The sequence below is a fragment of the Nerophis ophidion genome, linkage group LG06 (genome assembly GCF_033978795.1).
Source record: "Nerophis ophidion isolate RoL-2023_Sa linkage group LG06, RoL_Noph_v1.0, whole genome shotgun sequence".
NCBI classification, from domain to species: Eukaryota; Metazoa; Chordata; class Actinopteri; order Syngnathiformes; family Syngnathidae; genus Nerophis; species Nerophis ophidion.
In genome coordinates, this window is record NC_084616.1 from 55,733,919 (window position 1) to 55,747,173 (window position 13,255).

General features: G+C 40.1%; 1 protein-coding gene across 2 annotated transcripts in view; it reads right to left on the reverse strand.

Moving 5' to 3' along the window:
- The window catches only part of itih6 (inter-alpha-trypsin inhibitor heavy chain family member 6), a 32,219-nt gene extending 19,209 nt beyond the window's left edge, over positions 1–13,010 (reverse strand). Inside the window, exons 1-4 of one of the 2 annotated variants that reach the window (XM_061904348.1) lie at positions 7,433–13,010; positions 7,071–7,256; positions 6,945–6,980; positions 1,515–1,669 (exon numbers count right to left, since the gene is read on the reverse strand). In XM_061904348.1, coding sequence (XP_061760332.1) covers positions 1,515–1,669; positions 6,945–6,980; positions 7,071–7,121 — 242 coding nt within the window. In that variant the 5' untranslated portion in view covers positions 7,122–7,256; positions 7,433–13,010. The remainder of the gene's footprint in view (positions 1–1,514; positions 1,670–6,944; positions 6,981–7,070; positions 7,257–7,432) is intronic. The other variant, XM_061904347.1, reaches the window with a different exon arrangement.
- Between the last annotated feature and the right edge of the window lie 245 nt (positions 13,011–13,255).

Sequence of the window (13,255 nt, forward strand, 5' to 3'; positions counted from 1 at the left end):
AAGTGTGGTTCCCAACACCTTTAGTAATCAAATCATGAACGTCCCCTGGGCATCTTACATAATTCCAATGAACTTACAGTGGGGCAAAAAAGTCAGCCACCGATTGTGCAAGTTCTCCGACTTAAAATGATGACAGAGGTCTTTAATTTTCACCATAGGTACACTAAATTATGGTGGAAAATAAGTATTTGGTCAACTATTCAAAGCGCTCACTGATGGAAGGAGGTTTTGGCTCAAAATCTCACGATACATGGCCCCATTCATTCTTTCCTTAACACGGATCAATCATCCTGTCCCCTTAGCAGAAAAACAGCCCCAAAGCATGATGTTTCCACCCCCATGCTTCACAGTAGGTATGGTTTTCTTGGGATGCAACTCAGTATTCTTCTTCCTCCAAACACGATGAGTTGAGTTTATACAAAAAAGTTCTATTTTGGTTTCATCTGACCACATGACATTCTCCCATGTGCACTCTGGCAAACTTCAGACGGGCCTGGACATGCACTGGCTTAAGCAGGGGGACACGTCTGACACTGCAGGATTTGATTCCCTGTGGGCGTAGTGTGTTACTGATGGTAACCTTTGTTACTTTGGTCCCAGCTCTCTGCAAGTCATTCATCAGGTCCACCCATGTGGTTCTGGGATTTTTGCTCACCGTTCTCATGATAATTTTGACCCCACGGGATGAGATCTTGCGTGGAGCCTCAGATCGAGGGAGATTATCTGTGGTCTTGTATGTCTTCCATTTTCTGATAATTGCTCCCACAGTTGATTTTTTCACACCAAGCTGCTTGCCTATTGTAGATTTTCTCTTCCCAGTTTGGTGCAGGTCTACAATTATTTTCCTAGTGTCCTTCGACAGCTCTTTGGTCTTGGCCATAGGGGAGTTTGGAGTCTGACTGTTTGAGGCTGTGGACAGTTGTATTTTATACAGATAACAAGTTCAAACACGTACCATTAATACAGGTAATGAGTGGAGAACAGAAGAGCTTCTTAAATAAGAAGTTACAGGTCTGTGAGAGCCAGAGATCTTCCTTGTTTGAAGTGACCAAATACTTATTTTCCACCATAATTTACAAATAAATTCTTTAAAATTCCTACAATGTGGAATTCCTGGATTTTTTTTTCACATTCTGTCTCTCACATTTGAAGTGTACCTTTGATGAAAATTAGAGACCTCTGTCATAATTTTAAGTGGGAGAACTGGCACAATTGGTGGCTGACTAAATACTTTTTTGCCCCACTGTATATTTTGATCTTGTACAGTGCTGGCGCTGTTTTTGAGGAGTAAGCGTTCTGCAAATGAGGACATCCATTGGAGAAAACCATTTAATTTACTAAGCTGCAGTGAATGCTATTGGATCAGGACATTGTTATAAATTGCAGTATTGAAGCGCCACAAGAAAAAAACCTTCCCTGTAATTTGTGCATGTCTTACAAACTGACAATTGTAATTTCCGATTGTGCATGTTGGAAAACCAGAAATGGAGGATGTCAGAAAGGGATGTCCTTACATGGAGAAGTTGGAGATGAAAGCAGAGGAGGGTAGGTCGACCTCGAAGGCAGCCTCTTTGGTGATGGCCAGCTGGTTCCATATGGAACTGTGGACTGTGGTGACAGCATAGCGGGAAACCACGGAACATTTCACGTGGTAGTCAGTCACCTTCAGCTGGTAGACATGAAAAAGTTGGTGAAGGTCATTTTGAAAGAAACAAACAAGTACGTACAGTGATACCTCATCTATATATTTTGTGATACAAGCTGTCTCTTGGCCTTTTGTTATGTTTTAAAAGACCCTTCTATGTTGGCACTTATTTCAAAGTTCTGGACCTAAAAATAACATCTACATGTAAAATGTCCCCCAAAATAGACTGTAGTGATTTTAGACTTGTTTCAGCACACTTTCCGCTCCGAAATGCGGGTGGGCCTGCAACAGCCAGCTGACGTCACCTGCAGAAGGCAATTTTATATTGCATAGTATGTGTTTTGGTAGCATTTACATCTTGTATCATGCTATTTTTTTACGGAGAACTTGAAAGAATTCTCAAATGTGTCAGCCTAATGCGTTATTTGCAAGTTGAAGCAATAAAACTAAAAAAGGGTCAGCCTGCATACATTTCCAAATAATGGAAAAATGAGCAAAGTATGTAACAACCAATCAAATTAACACGTGCAAAATTGGACGGACCAAGTGAGAGGAGTGTGAATTGCAGCAATTATTTTAATGATTCCGACTTAGAATAAAACAAGCTTTGGTCAGAGTTCGAATGGAAAACATTTTAAAGACTGAAAGACAGAGTCCGAACATGCAGGAAAAGGAGAAAGAGTGATCAAAAACGAGAGGAAAAAGAGGTAAGTTGGGCAGTGGGTCAGATGGTAGAGCAGTCATCCACAAACTTGAGGGTTCCTGGTACAAATCCAGCTTCTACCATCCTCATCGCTGTTGTTGTGTCCTTGAGGCAAGACACTTCTCTCACTTACTCCAAATGCTGGTCATACTGGTGTATGAATGCAATTGTATGTTTAGTGGTGGTGGTGGTGGTGGTGGTGGGGGGGGGGGGGGGGGGGGCTAATATAAATCACTACAGCATCCCAATTCCAGCCTTCATGTTAATGAGCCACTCTTAGATATGGTTCCTTAGTAAATATAACAACCCACAATTAATAAAATTTGATGAATGCAGAACACAATTTATTATAAACAACTAATAAGAAAAATAAGAAAAGTATTATGCAGTTGTAATCATAAATATAATTTTTTAAAGTCACTTTTGTATCTGTCCTCCAGGGGCCATTCCCATAAATAATGCAAACGAGGCAATGACATCATCTAGGGACTTCCAGCGACTTTTAGGACAGCCAGTAGCTATATTTTCTTGGCTGAGGAGTTGGTTACACTAATAATGATGTTCAGGTAAACGTAATGAAGAATTCATGTTTTAATACATTTATGGAGGGAGGAGTACTAGACTGAGACTCTCAAACTATAATGTTAGATCCACTATGGACTGGACTCTCACAATATTGTGCTACATCCACTTGACGTACAGGTCCCCGGGTCCCCACATCTGCAGTCCCCTCAAAGGTTTCCCATTGTCATCCCATTTGTTTGAGTTTTTTTTGCCCTGATGTAGAATCTGAGATGTTGTTGTGGCTTGTGCAGCCCTTTGAGACACTCGTGACTTAGGGCTGTATAAGTAAACATTGATTGATTGATTGACTGTTCACAAAACACAGTTTGGTCATTAATAGATGAACAACACACTACGGTGACCATAGGAACAATGATATTATATTGAATAAGTAGATGTTTTTTTTATCCTTTGCCTTTTTTTTTCGCCATGTTTGTCAATCATCTTTGTTGCTCTTGCTTGAATATAAAAGATGTCGAACAGGGAGGTGGTCTGCAGTGGAGGAGCAATGTTCATATATTCTCAATATTCACTGTTTTATTTTTTATAGTTAATGTTGTAAATCCCACATTCTGTATGTAAATTTGAGTGTCTTTTTCAGTAAAAATCTTAACAGACCATCTCAAAAATTGAAGGAACTTTAGTTATTTTACTGAATTATATGACAGTCAGAATGTACAATAGGGCAGCACGGTGGCAGAAGAGTTAGTGCGTCTGCCTCTCAATACGAAGGTCCTGATTAGTCCTGGGTTCAATCCCCGGCTCGGGGTCTTTCTGTGTGGAGTTTTTCATGTCCTCCCCGTGACTGCGTGGGTTCCCTCCAGGTACTCCGGCTTCCTCCCACTTCCAAAGACATGTACCTGGGGATAGGTTGATTGGCAACACTAAATTGGCCCTAGTGTGTGAATGTGAGTATGAATGTTGTCTGTCTATCTGTGTTGGCCCTACGATGGGATGGCGACTTGTCCAGGGTGTACCCCGCCTTCCACCCGATTGTAGCTGAGATAGGCACCAGCGCCCCCCGTTACCCCAAAGGGAATAAGCGGTAGGAAATGGATGGATGGATTTACAATATCAATCATAATAAATAAAACACTGGATATTGAGAATATAAAAGACCCCCTCCTTGATCGACATTTTTTATAATCGAGCAAGGGCAACAAACATGGCAAAACATATACGCAAAGGGTAAAAGCCCACTGCCCCTCACCTCCCAGGGGATGATCCAGGGTGGTGGGTCAAATGCAGAGAATAATATCGCCACACCTAGTGTGTGTGTGACAATCATTGGTACTTTAACTTTTTAACTATAAAGGGGAACATTATCACCAAACCTGTGCAAGCGTCAATATATACCTTGATGTTGCAGAAAAAAGACCATGTATTTTTTTAACCGATTTCCGAACTCTAAATGGGTGAATTCTGGCGAATTAAACGCCTTTCTGTTTATCGGTCTTTTAGTGATGACGTCAGAACGTGACGTCACCGAGGTAATACACCCGCCTTTTTCACATTACAAACACCGGGTCTCAGCTCTGTTATTTTCCGTTTTTTTGACTATTTTTTGGAACCTTGGAGACATCATGCCTCGTCGGTGTGTTGTCGGAGGGTGTAACAACACTAAAAGGGAGGGATTCAAGTTGCACCACTGGCAAGAAAGCTGCTGCCAGACCCCCATTGAATTTGCCAGAGTGTCTGCACATTTTACCGGCGATGCTAAGACAGACATGGCACAGATATGTATGGTTAACCTGCAAATGCATTTGCAACGATTAATGAGGTGGCGACTTGTCCAGGGTGTACCCCGCCCTACGCTCGATTGTAGCTGAGATAGGCGCCAGCACCCCCCGCAACTCCAAAAGGGAATAAGCGGTAGAAAATGGATGGATGGATGGAAGTCAACGAAATCACAAAGGTGAGTTTTGTTGATGTTGACTTATGTGCTAATCAGACATATTTGGTCGCAGCATGACTGCAAGCTAATCGATGCTAACATGCTATGCTAATCGATGCTAACATGCTATTTACGCTAGCTGTATGTACATTTGAAACTAGATACCCACATTTAATGCGAAACAAACACTTACCAATCGACGGATTTAAATTGCTCCAGTGTAACAAGATGCGAAAGTCCTGATCGTTTGGTCTAGACATTTTACCGGCGATGCTAAAAAGCCAGCCATGCTATGGGCCACTTCATTAGGTACACCCATGCTATGGCCAAATAGCGTCAATAGCTTCAGTTTCTTCTTCAATTTCGTTTTCGCTATCTGCCTCCATACTCCGACCATCTGTTTCAATACATGGGTAATCTGTTGAATCGCTTAAGCCGCTGAAATCTGAGTCTGAATTCGAGCTAATGTCGCTATATCTTGCTCTGGTAACCGCCATGTGGTTTGTATTGGCAGCACTGTATGACGTCACAGGGAAATGGACAGTCGCATCGCAAATAGCGAAAATCAAGCACTTTAAAGCTTTTTTTAGGGATATTCCGGCAGGTGTAAAATTTTGAAAAAAACTTTGAAAAATAAAACAAGCCACTGGGAACTGATTTTTATTGTTTGTAACCCTTTTGAAATTGTGATAATGTTCTCCTTTAAAAAAACATCCACTTATTAGATATAATATCACTGTTATGCAGAACTTTGCTTTAGAATTCTGCCTCCGTATGACGCTCGCTATGGCTTTTTTGATCTGTAAACAAGCCACGCCCACTCTGCCCCACTGGGTTCGTGCCTTGTTTGCATGAATCTTTGTATGTCACTCAAAAGTCCAGATTTTAACCATTGGAATCATTTATATAGTTTGAAATTATCCAGCAGGCCACATTGAAATGTTAATTATGTTGTTAATTATGTTGTACTATGCCCAGGTTAACTGGCCTTGTTATGCTGTTTTGCAAGACCTGTGTCATGCGACTTCAATTGGCTGGTTGAAGTCAATTGGCTGGTTCTGAGACAGGATCAATAGCTTCTGTCTTAATTTACAGAGTGAGTCTTGCATTTTGAAGCAGAACATTTGTTTACAGAGATTTTTCATCCACTGATTTTTTTTTACATTGAATTGTTATACACTGAATTTTTTATACATAATTTTTTTTTTTACACTGAATTTTTGTACACTGAGTTTTAAAGCACTGAATTTATTGCCAATGAAATTGTCAGCATAATTTGATGTGAAAAAAATTCAGTCCGCAAAATTCAAACACAAAAAAATCAGGGTGAAAAAAAGCTTTCGTAATAAAGACACAAATTAACCTCCATAAATGCTGACAAAGAAAAAGTGGACAATATTCTTTAAATGGAAGAAATAATCAATATTATGACTGACCATGGCTGACTTCACGAGGCAGTTCAAGCATACAAATGTTAGTGAAAGCGCCAGCCAACTTTTGTGCCTCTAAAAGCAATGGACATTTATCCCTAAAAATATGGAGAAGATGTTGATGGTGTGTACCCTGTCAATGACAGCTGGGATGGGCTTCATATTACCCGTGACCCTAATGAGGACAAAATAAGATGGGTGGATGTTTATTATGACTCCACAGTGTTGGTAAGCTTCCAGCAGTGACATGAGGCCTGAGAACAACACTGTCCCAAACACAGAAACATGTTTGCCCTTCTTTTTCCATGCTCCGATTACCTCTTACAATTCAACAAAACACAAAGCGGCTCCCCACATGGACACTGTTCCTGTTCCCCTCTTGCTTGTTTACGTGGGCCATGCTGGCGCCTGCTGAGAGCAGTGTGGTCACTGGCCAGAGAACACTACAACCCTGCAGAGCATTGAGACGCGGCCACATCAGCCCAGCATGTTGGAATTTGGGAAGGTCCTACTTTACGAAGTGTTTTAGCTGCAGGGCGGGGCACTTTTTAAACTTTATGTTATTATTTTAATTTGGTTTTTGAATGAACAGAAGATACAAAAAAAAAAACACTGAGAAAGATAAAAATGTGTGCAACTGCATAAGTGTTCTTTGCAATAAACACAATTCAGTGCGTAGCAATTTACGGCATAAACCTAGAAACTTACCACTGGTTTGGCTGGTTTGCTTTGACGCTTTCCTCTCTGCAAGAGAAACAAGGAAAGCATAAGAATAGTTGGAAGAAAAACACAGTGAACTTGGAGCTATAAGAAGACAGCTAATGATGGGTATACGTTTGAAGTTGTGGCCACAGTCTGGCTCTGTGCGCCATGAATCACAACCATTCATGAATGGCGGGGAAATAAATACTCTCACTGTACACAGGGAGCGGGAGGGCGAACGCGTGGGTTTCAAATGTTCATTTGGCACACAAGTCATTGCTGTGTCAATACATTACCACACATCCGGGACATTGCTGGCTATTTAATGCAAACACAACTTTTATTAGTGGAAACTGTTTGGGGAAACATACAACTTCAATAACTCTATGTTTGATCACATATTTTGTTATCTGGAAAAGTTGATGAGTGATCATTTTACAAGAAATATACTGTTTGCGGTTATCCGGGATGGCATAAAGGAAAATAGTCCTCACCTTTAATAGGAGATTTTGTCCAAGATGAGGCGAGTAATCTCCTGATAATCCCTCTTGCACATAAAACAGGAAGAAAAACATCAAACACTGGATGCTGATGTGTGTCTTTTCCATGATAACGCAGGTTTTAGGCGCTGCAAAAAGAAATTGATGTCCTCAGGAGAGACGCAGCCCGTACCTCACATTTTAACTGCTACTACTCAAGCTTTGCACTTGGAGACTCTCCCCTCCCTCCTTCCTTCCCTCACCTCTAACAACACGCGTCCTCCTCATTAGACCTTAATATCCGCTAGCTGCACACTCAACTGATGGCGACCAGCGGTGAAGTTCAGTCAGAAAATTAGCCAGCGTCAAGTCGGTTTGAAGACTGGAAATTTCACGCACTGCTGCCACTGGGATCAGCGAGTGAAATGACGGATTACTGACATGCTCAGCTATTTCAGACAAATTCCACCCCACATTAGAGTCCTCTCCCACACCACAGTCCTTCCACTGTTTTTACTTGGAGACACACAAGTAGACCTCACAGGAGTACGTCTGCATTGGGGCACGTCTGCAGGTCTCAAGTCATTTGTCAAATTTATTACTGTAATACACTACAGCCTGTGAAGGTTCAACCTGAAATTACACACAAAAGCCAAATAACCATAACTTTTTGAGAGTACTTTATATACTTGAAATATGTCAAGTAAAACTGGAGTTTAAAACAAAGAAAAAGGACTTCATGCTTTACCTACATACATTAAGATTATTTCGAATACTGCACAGGGCACGATGTTTACAACATATGAGTTGTCACACTGGGCAGCACGGTGGAACAAGGGTTAGTGCGTGTGCCTCACAATGCGAAGGTACTGTGTTCGATCCTAGCCTCGGGGTCTTTCTGTGGGGAGTTTGCATGTTCTCCCTGTGACTGCGTGGGTTCCCTCCGGGTACTCCGGCTTTCTTCCACCTCCAAAGACATGCAACTGGGGATAGGTTGATTGGCAACACTAAAAATGGCTCTAGTGAGTGAATGTGAGTGTGAATGTTGTTTGTCAATCTGTGTTGGCCCTGTGATGAGGTGGCGACTTGTCCAGGGTGTACACTGCCTACCGCCCGAATGCAGCTAAGATGTGCTCAAGCACCCCCCGTGACCCTGAAAGGGACAAGTGGGAGAAAAAAATGGATGGATGGATGGAGTTGTCACACTTTACTCAGTATATATTTGTGTTAGCAACAGCGCTAGCACCAGAATTGTGTTAGAATTTTTTTATGTTCTGTCCATGTGGGAAGTTTTTGTGTTACTCTAGTCAAAAAAAGCAGTTTTCTTTAGGAGGTATGGTGTTTGTTTGTATTATATAAATGACACATCTATTAGAGTGGAAGTCTCTGTGGAAATAAGGCTATCCAAGTCATACGTCTATTCCAAAGTTTATTGGCCCAACCACAAATTATTTAAAGTCATTTAGTTGGAAATTTCAACCAGGTTCAAAGTCTCTGACAAATTAACTTGATATGCTATCTCTTTGACACCGTAGACCTGTATTCAAAACCACAGGGTAGTTATCTGCTAACTTAAACAGTCCCTGGAAGCTTGGTCCAATTCTTAATCAATACCTGAACCAGCTCCGTCATTTAAGAGTACAAATCTGAATCTAAATCATTGATACCAAGTGAAGTAAGAAGTCTTATCCAACCTCCTAATCGGATAATCCAATTTCAAGCTTCAGTCATGGTGCACATCCTAAAGAGGAATTGCTCTTTTTTTTTAAATTTTGTTTACCATTCACAATTGAGACAATGAGCCAAGAACATGTCTAGAATTAACTTTGACTGATTTAGAGGCGATGCAGCAGCAGTTCAGTATGTCAATAGTTGCATAAGCTAGTTCCCTCTCTGTGATCATGGTGCAGCTAAAACTGGTTCCTCAGCGTTGGCACTCATAACAATATCGCTAGCACTTGGTTGATACTATACAGGTCACGCATGGTAAAAGGAGCATCGTTGGTGTTAAACTGATGGTTTTTTAAAGGGTTTTATTGACGCAATAGATAATTCCCATTAGCTTCATTGTTAGCCATCTCAGACTTGACATTTATTACAAATTAGAATGCATTAAAGAGATATGAGTTCTTGTCTTACATAGGGATTGTGAATAATAGGCAAAATGAAGAATAAATGCAGTGCCCTCTTAAATTCAATGTTGTTTTGTCAAAATGCCATGCACATATCCATTTAGATATCTCGATCTGCCCTAGTCTCTAGTCACTTGGTTCAAATCTCAAACAGGTCCTAAGGTTTAAGTGTCAACAAGTCTCAGGTCAATTAGTCAAGCATTGTCCGGCAACATGGACGTGATTAGTTGCTGTTTTATAATTTGTTAAGATGTGTAACAGAGGTCAGCCCAAGTGGCTGGGCCATGTGTACATTGGTAGACCTAACTCTCTGACAGCCGTAAGAGAAGAGCTGCTTACCGGGCTGATAGCTCGGTAGCTAACATGCTCGCCTTTCATGCTGAATGACCCAGGTTTGAGTCACGGACGAACGGGACAAGTGGTAGAAAATGAATGGATGGCTGTAACTAGGGGGTGTCTTGATACAACTTTTTCACTTCCAACACAGTGCCAATATTGGCGCCTTGAGTATTGGCCGATACAGATATTAATCCAATACTGGAACCATAGTACATAGTTTTATTATTTTTGTATTGTGGAATGTCCAAAAAAATGTTTTATCAAGTGAAATTATTCAGAGAACAATGGTAGGTATGAAAAACACTAAACTTATGACATATTTATTATTTTAAAGTGGATTGTTAATTTGTTTTTGGCGATACCGAGTGGTCATTATAATTATGTAATTTAAGTTCATGATTCCGGAAGTTTGTTGGATAGTTTCAAATACGCTTCTGCTTTGGATACTTTGTATATGTAAGTAAAATGCAACTTTATTTATTTAGTACTTGTTTGTATTGACAAAAAATGTATTTCCGACTGCAATATTGTTAAATTAAGGACACCTATTTGTATCTAGCTTGTGTGCTATTGTGTGCTTATCTTTTGTGTAGCTGCTAACTTCTAGTAACCTATAGCTTACCATATTTATCTTTTGTGACTTAACTAAAATACAAGGAAAGATCTTTATTGGATCAGGAAACCACTGCACGTGACATAATGTTGTTTCCAAAATCTGAAAAGACATTTGGCGAAAAATGCACATGTTGATTATTTTATGTTGAATAACAACAACAATGTATTTTTCATCCAAACTCAAGTCAAAAGAAAATTCATTAAAATGTTTTTTACGTTGTTATTGATATAGTTTGTCAGTTTCCTGGAGATTGTTTGTGTTAGCTGTTTCATCAGCTAACACAAACAACCCATCCATCAGTGTAAAGGGGAAAAAAAATGTGTTCATCATTCTCAAGTCGTTAGTTATTTTTATTTCAAAGTCCTCTGCAAACCAGGTAGAAGTTTGCTTATGTGCTAAATTCCCCTTTATCAGAAACAGAATACGATTTTTTGGGCCAAGTATATTTAACACACAAGCAATTTGACTTTGTAGACTGTGTTCTCTTTGTTCAATGCATTGAAGAAAACAATGCAATAAAGAAAAAAATGCATTAAAAAAACAACACCTTAAGGGAGCACAGAGCTGATGCAACGAGCTGCAAACTCAAAAGTGCTATTTCTACATACAGCAACAAAAATAAAACAAAGGAAATAACAAAATACCAGCAATAGATAATACATATTGTGCACATTCAATTGCAACACAAGCAACAAAACAAAACAGAAACATTTCAACACCCATATACACCACGGTGGCCCCTATGGTGCTCCACGCCATCGTCTGTTGGTGGGGGCAGCACGACCAGAGACAGGAACAGACCCAACCAAGCAACCAAGAGAGCTGATTCCATCCTAGACTGCCCACTAGCTATTGGCCAATGTCCAGTCAATGCCTAGTCCGCGCAGATGATCAAGAATTCGTCCAGTGACTGTCTGATGTCTATTCTCATTCAGCCATGGCTATGTGAAACTGGTCCATCCTGATGCTCAACGCTAACGCTGCAGCCCCGTCTCTTCCTTTGCATCCTCTCAGGTCTCTTCACGAGAACTCCGATGTGGCAGGAAGACAGCAGCTGGTCTCAAAACATGACCATGCCTCGAAACAGGTCCAAAAGTTCACAAAAAAGCAGCGCAAAAGCCACAAAAGGGCTACCCTTTGTTGTGCAGTCCTGAAAAGGCCTGATTCAAAAGTCAAACAAAAAAACTTACCCTTAGTTGGCCACATGCGTGGACAGCACCTTTTAGCTATTATTTCCCAAATTGTGTCCACTACTGAATTGGGGTTTTATGTGCTCATGTGGATACTTATACTGCCATCTGGTGGTGTCAGAAGAGTATAATATAAAATGGAATTTGGGAAAAAAAAAAAAAGGGTAAAAATAAGAATTAGCATGTCACTAAACATGAAGTACACGTTTGTTACATATGGACTAAGTACATCATATCAAAAGATGATTCTTAGTTTTTGTTCTAATTAGGGTCCTATAAGTCCAAATAGCAAAGAGAAATACGAAAAGCATGTAAACAAACAGCTTGGGCCTTAAGAGGTTACGAGGGAAACATCAAAAACACAAGAGCACAGAGCTCCTGCAAGAAGTAGCCACTGCAGCTGCTCCATCTTGAGAATGTATGGTTATGTGCTGCACATCAGCAATAGTTATACGGCTTAGTGGTTGTTTCATGGGCCATTCCACTGAAGTGTTGCCATTTGCATCCCCTGGAAATTAACTGCATGAATGCACGATAAAATGAACTGTAAAATATTTTGTTTTATTTAGCAAATGTTCTGTATATTGATATGATTCCATTATAAATTAATACAATTTAAAATATTACCTTAAACAACATTGAACACTGTTAAAATTGTTTTGTTTTCCTGTCTCCCTTTCTTAAATTAGACATTTTCATTAAGTTTAACTACAAATGTATTATTCTTTAGAAATGTCATCTTATTTACAGTACATCCATGTATTTCTGTTACTCCTTATTCCAAGTATACATTAAAGAGGGCTTACAATGATTTTTTGCTTTTCTGACTTATAAAAGTCGATACAATGTTGGATATTAGAGTTAAACAATGCCAAAGCGTCAGTACGAAGTTGGATTAGAAACTAAACTGCTGCTGAAAGACGGCACTTTTGTGACGTTATTACTTGTTTTGAGAAAACAAGATGTTCATCTTTAAGATATATATTTAAACTGTACATTTTCTCAACTACATTTTCATTAGCGGTCCACTTTAATATGTATTTCTTAAAAATAAAAAAAGTATAAAAAATACGCTTTAGTTGTGTTGCTGGGTTTCACTCAGTTTTGTTACTTTAACACATTTCTAAAAAACATGGTATCACGTTTGGAACGCATCGTCTGCGCATGTTGTGTCACCCCCGGATGCACGAGGACCAAGGACAAGCAGGAATAGCAGGTAAGAGCTGGTTTAATGTAAAAAGGTAAGATAACACTGGTACAAAAGCAAAGTAAAGGCGTCCCGGAGCGCACAAGAAGCTAATGCTAAACTAGCATCAAGTTTAAAGTGTCCAAAGTAGCGCGTGCCGAGCGCACGGAAGCTAAGACCTACATTAGCAAACAACAAGTACTTAGAGAAAACAAACGTGACTGTTGCGTGTTGCAAATGACGAACCAAGACCGAACGAAGGGAGGAGGAAGGTTTAAATACAGAAACAAACACTTACCACAGGTGTGCGTAAAAGGCATGGCAGGTGGAACAAATGAGGAACCATGGTAACTGAACAAAGAAGGAAGTGCTCAA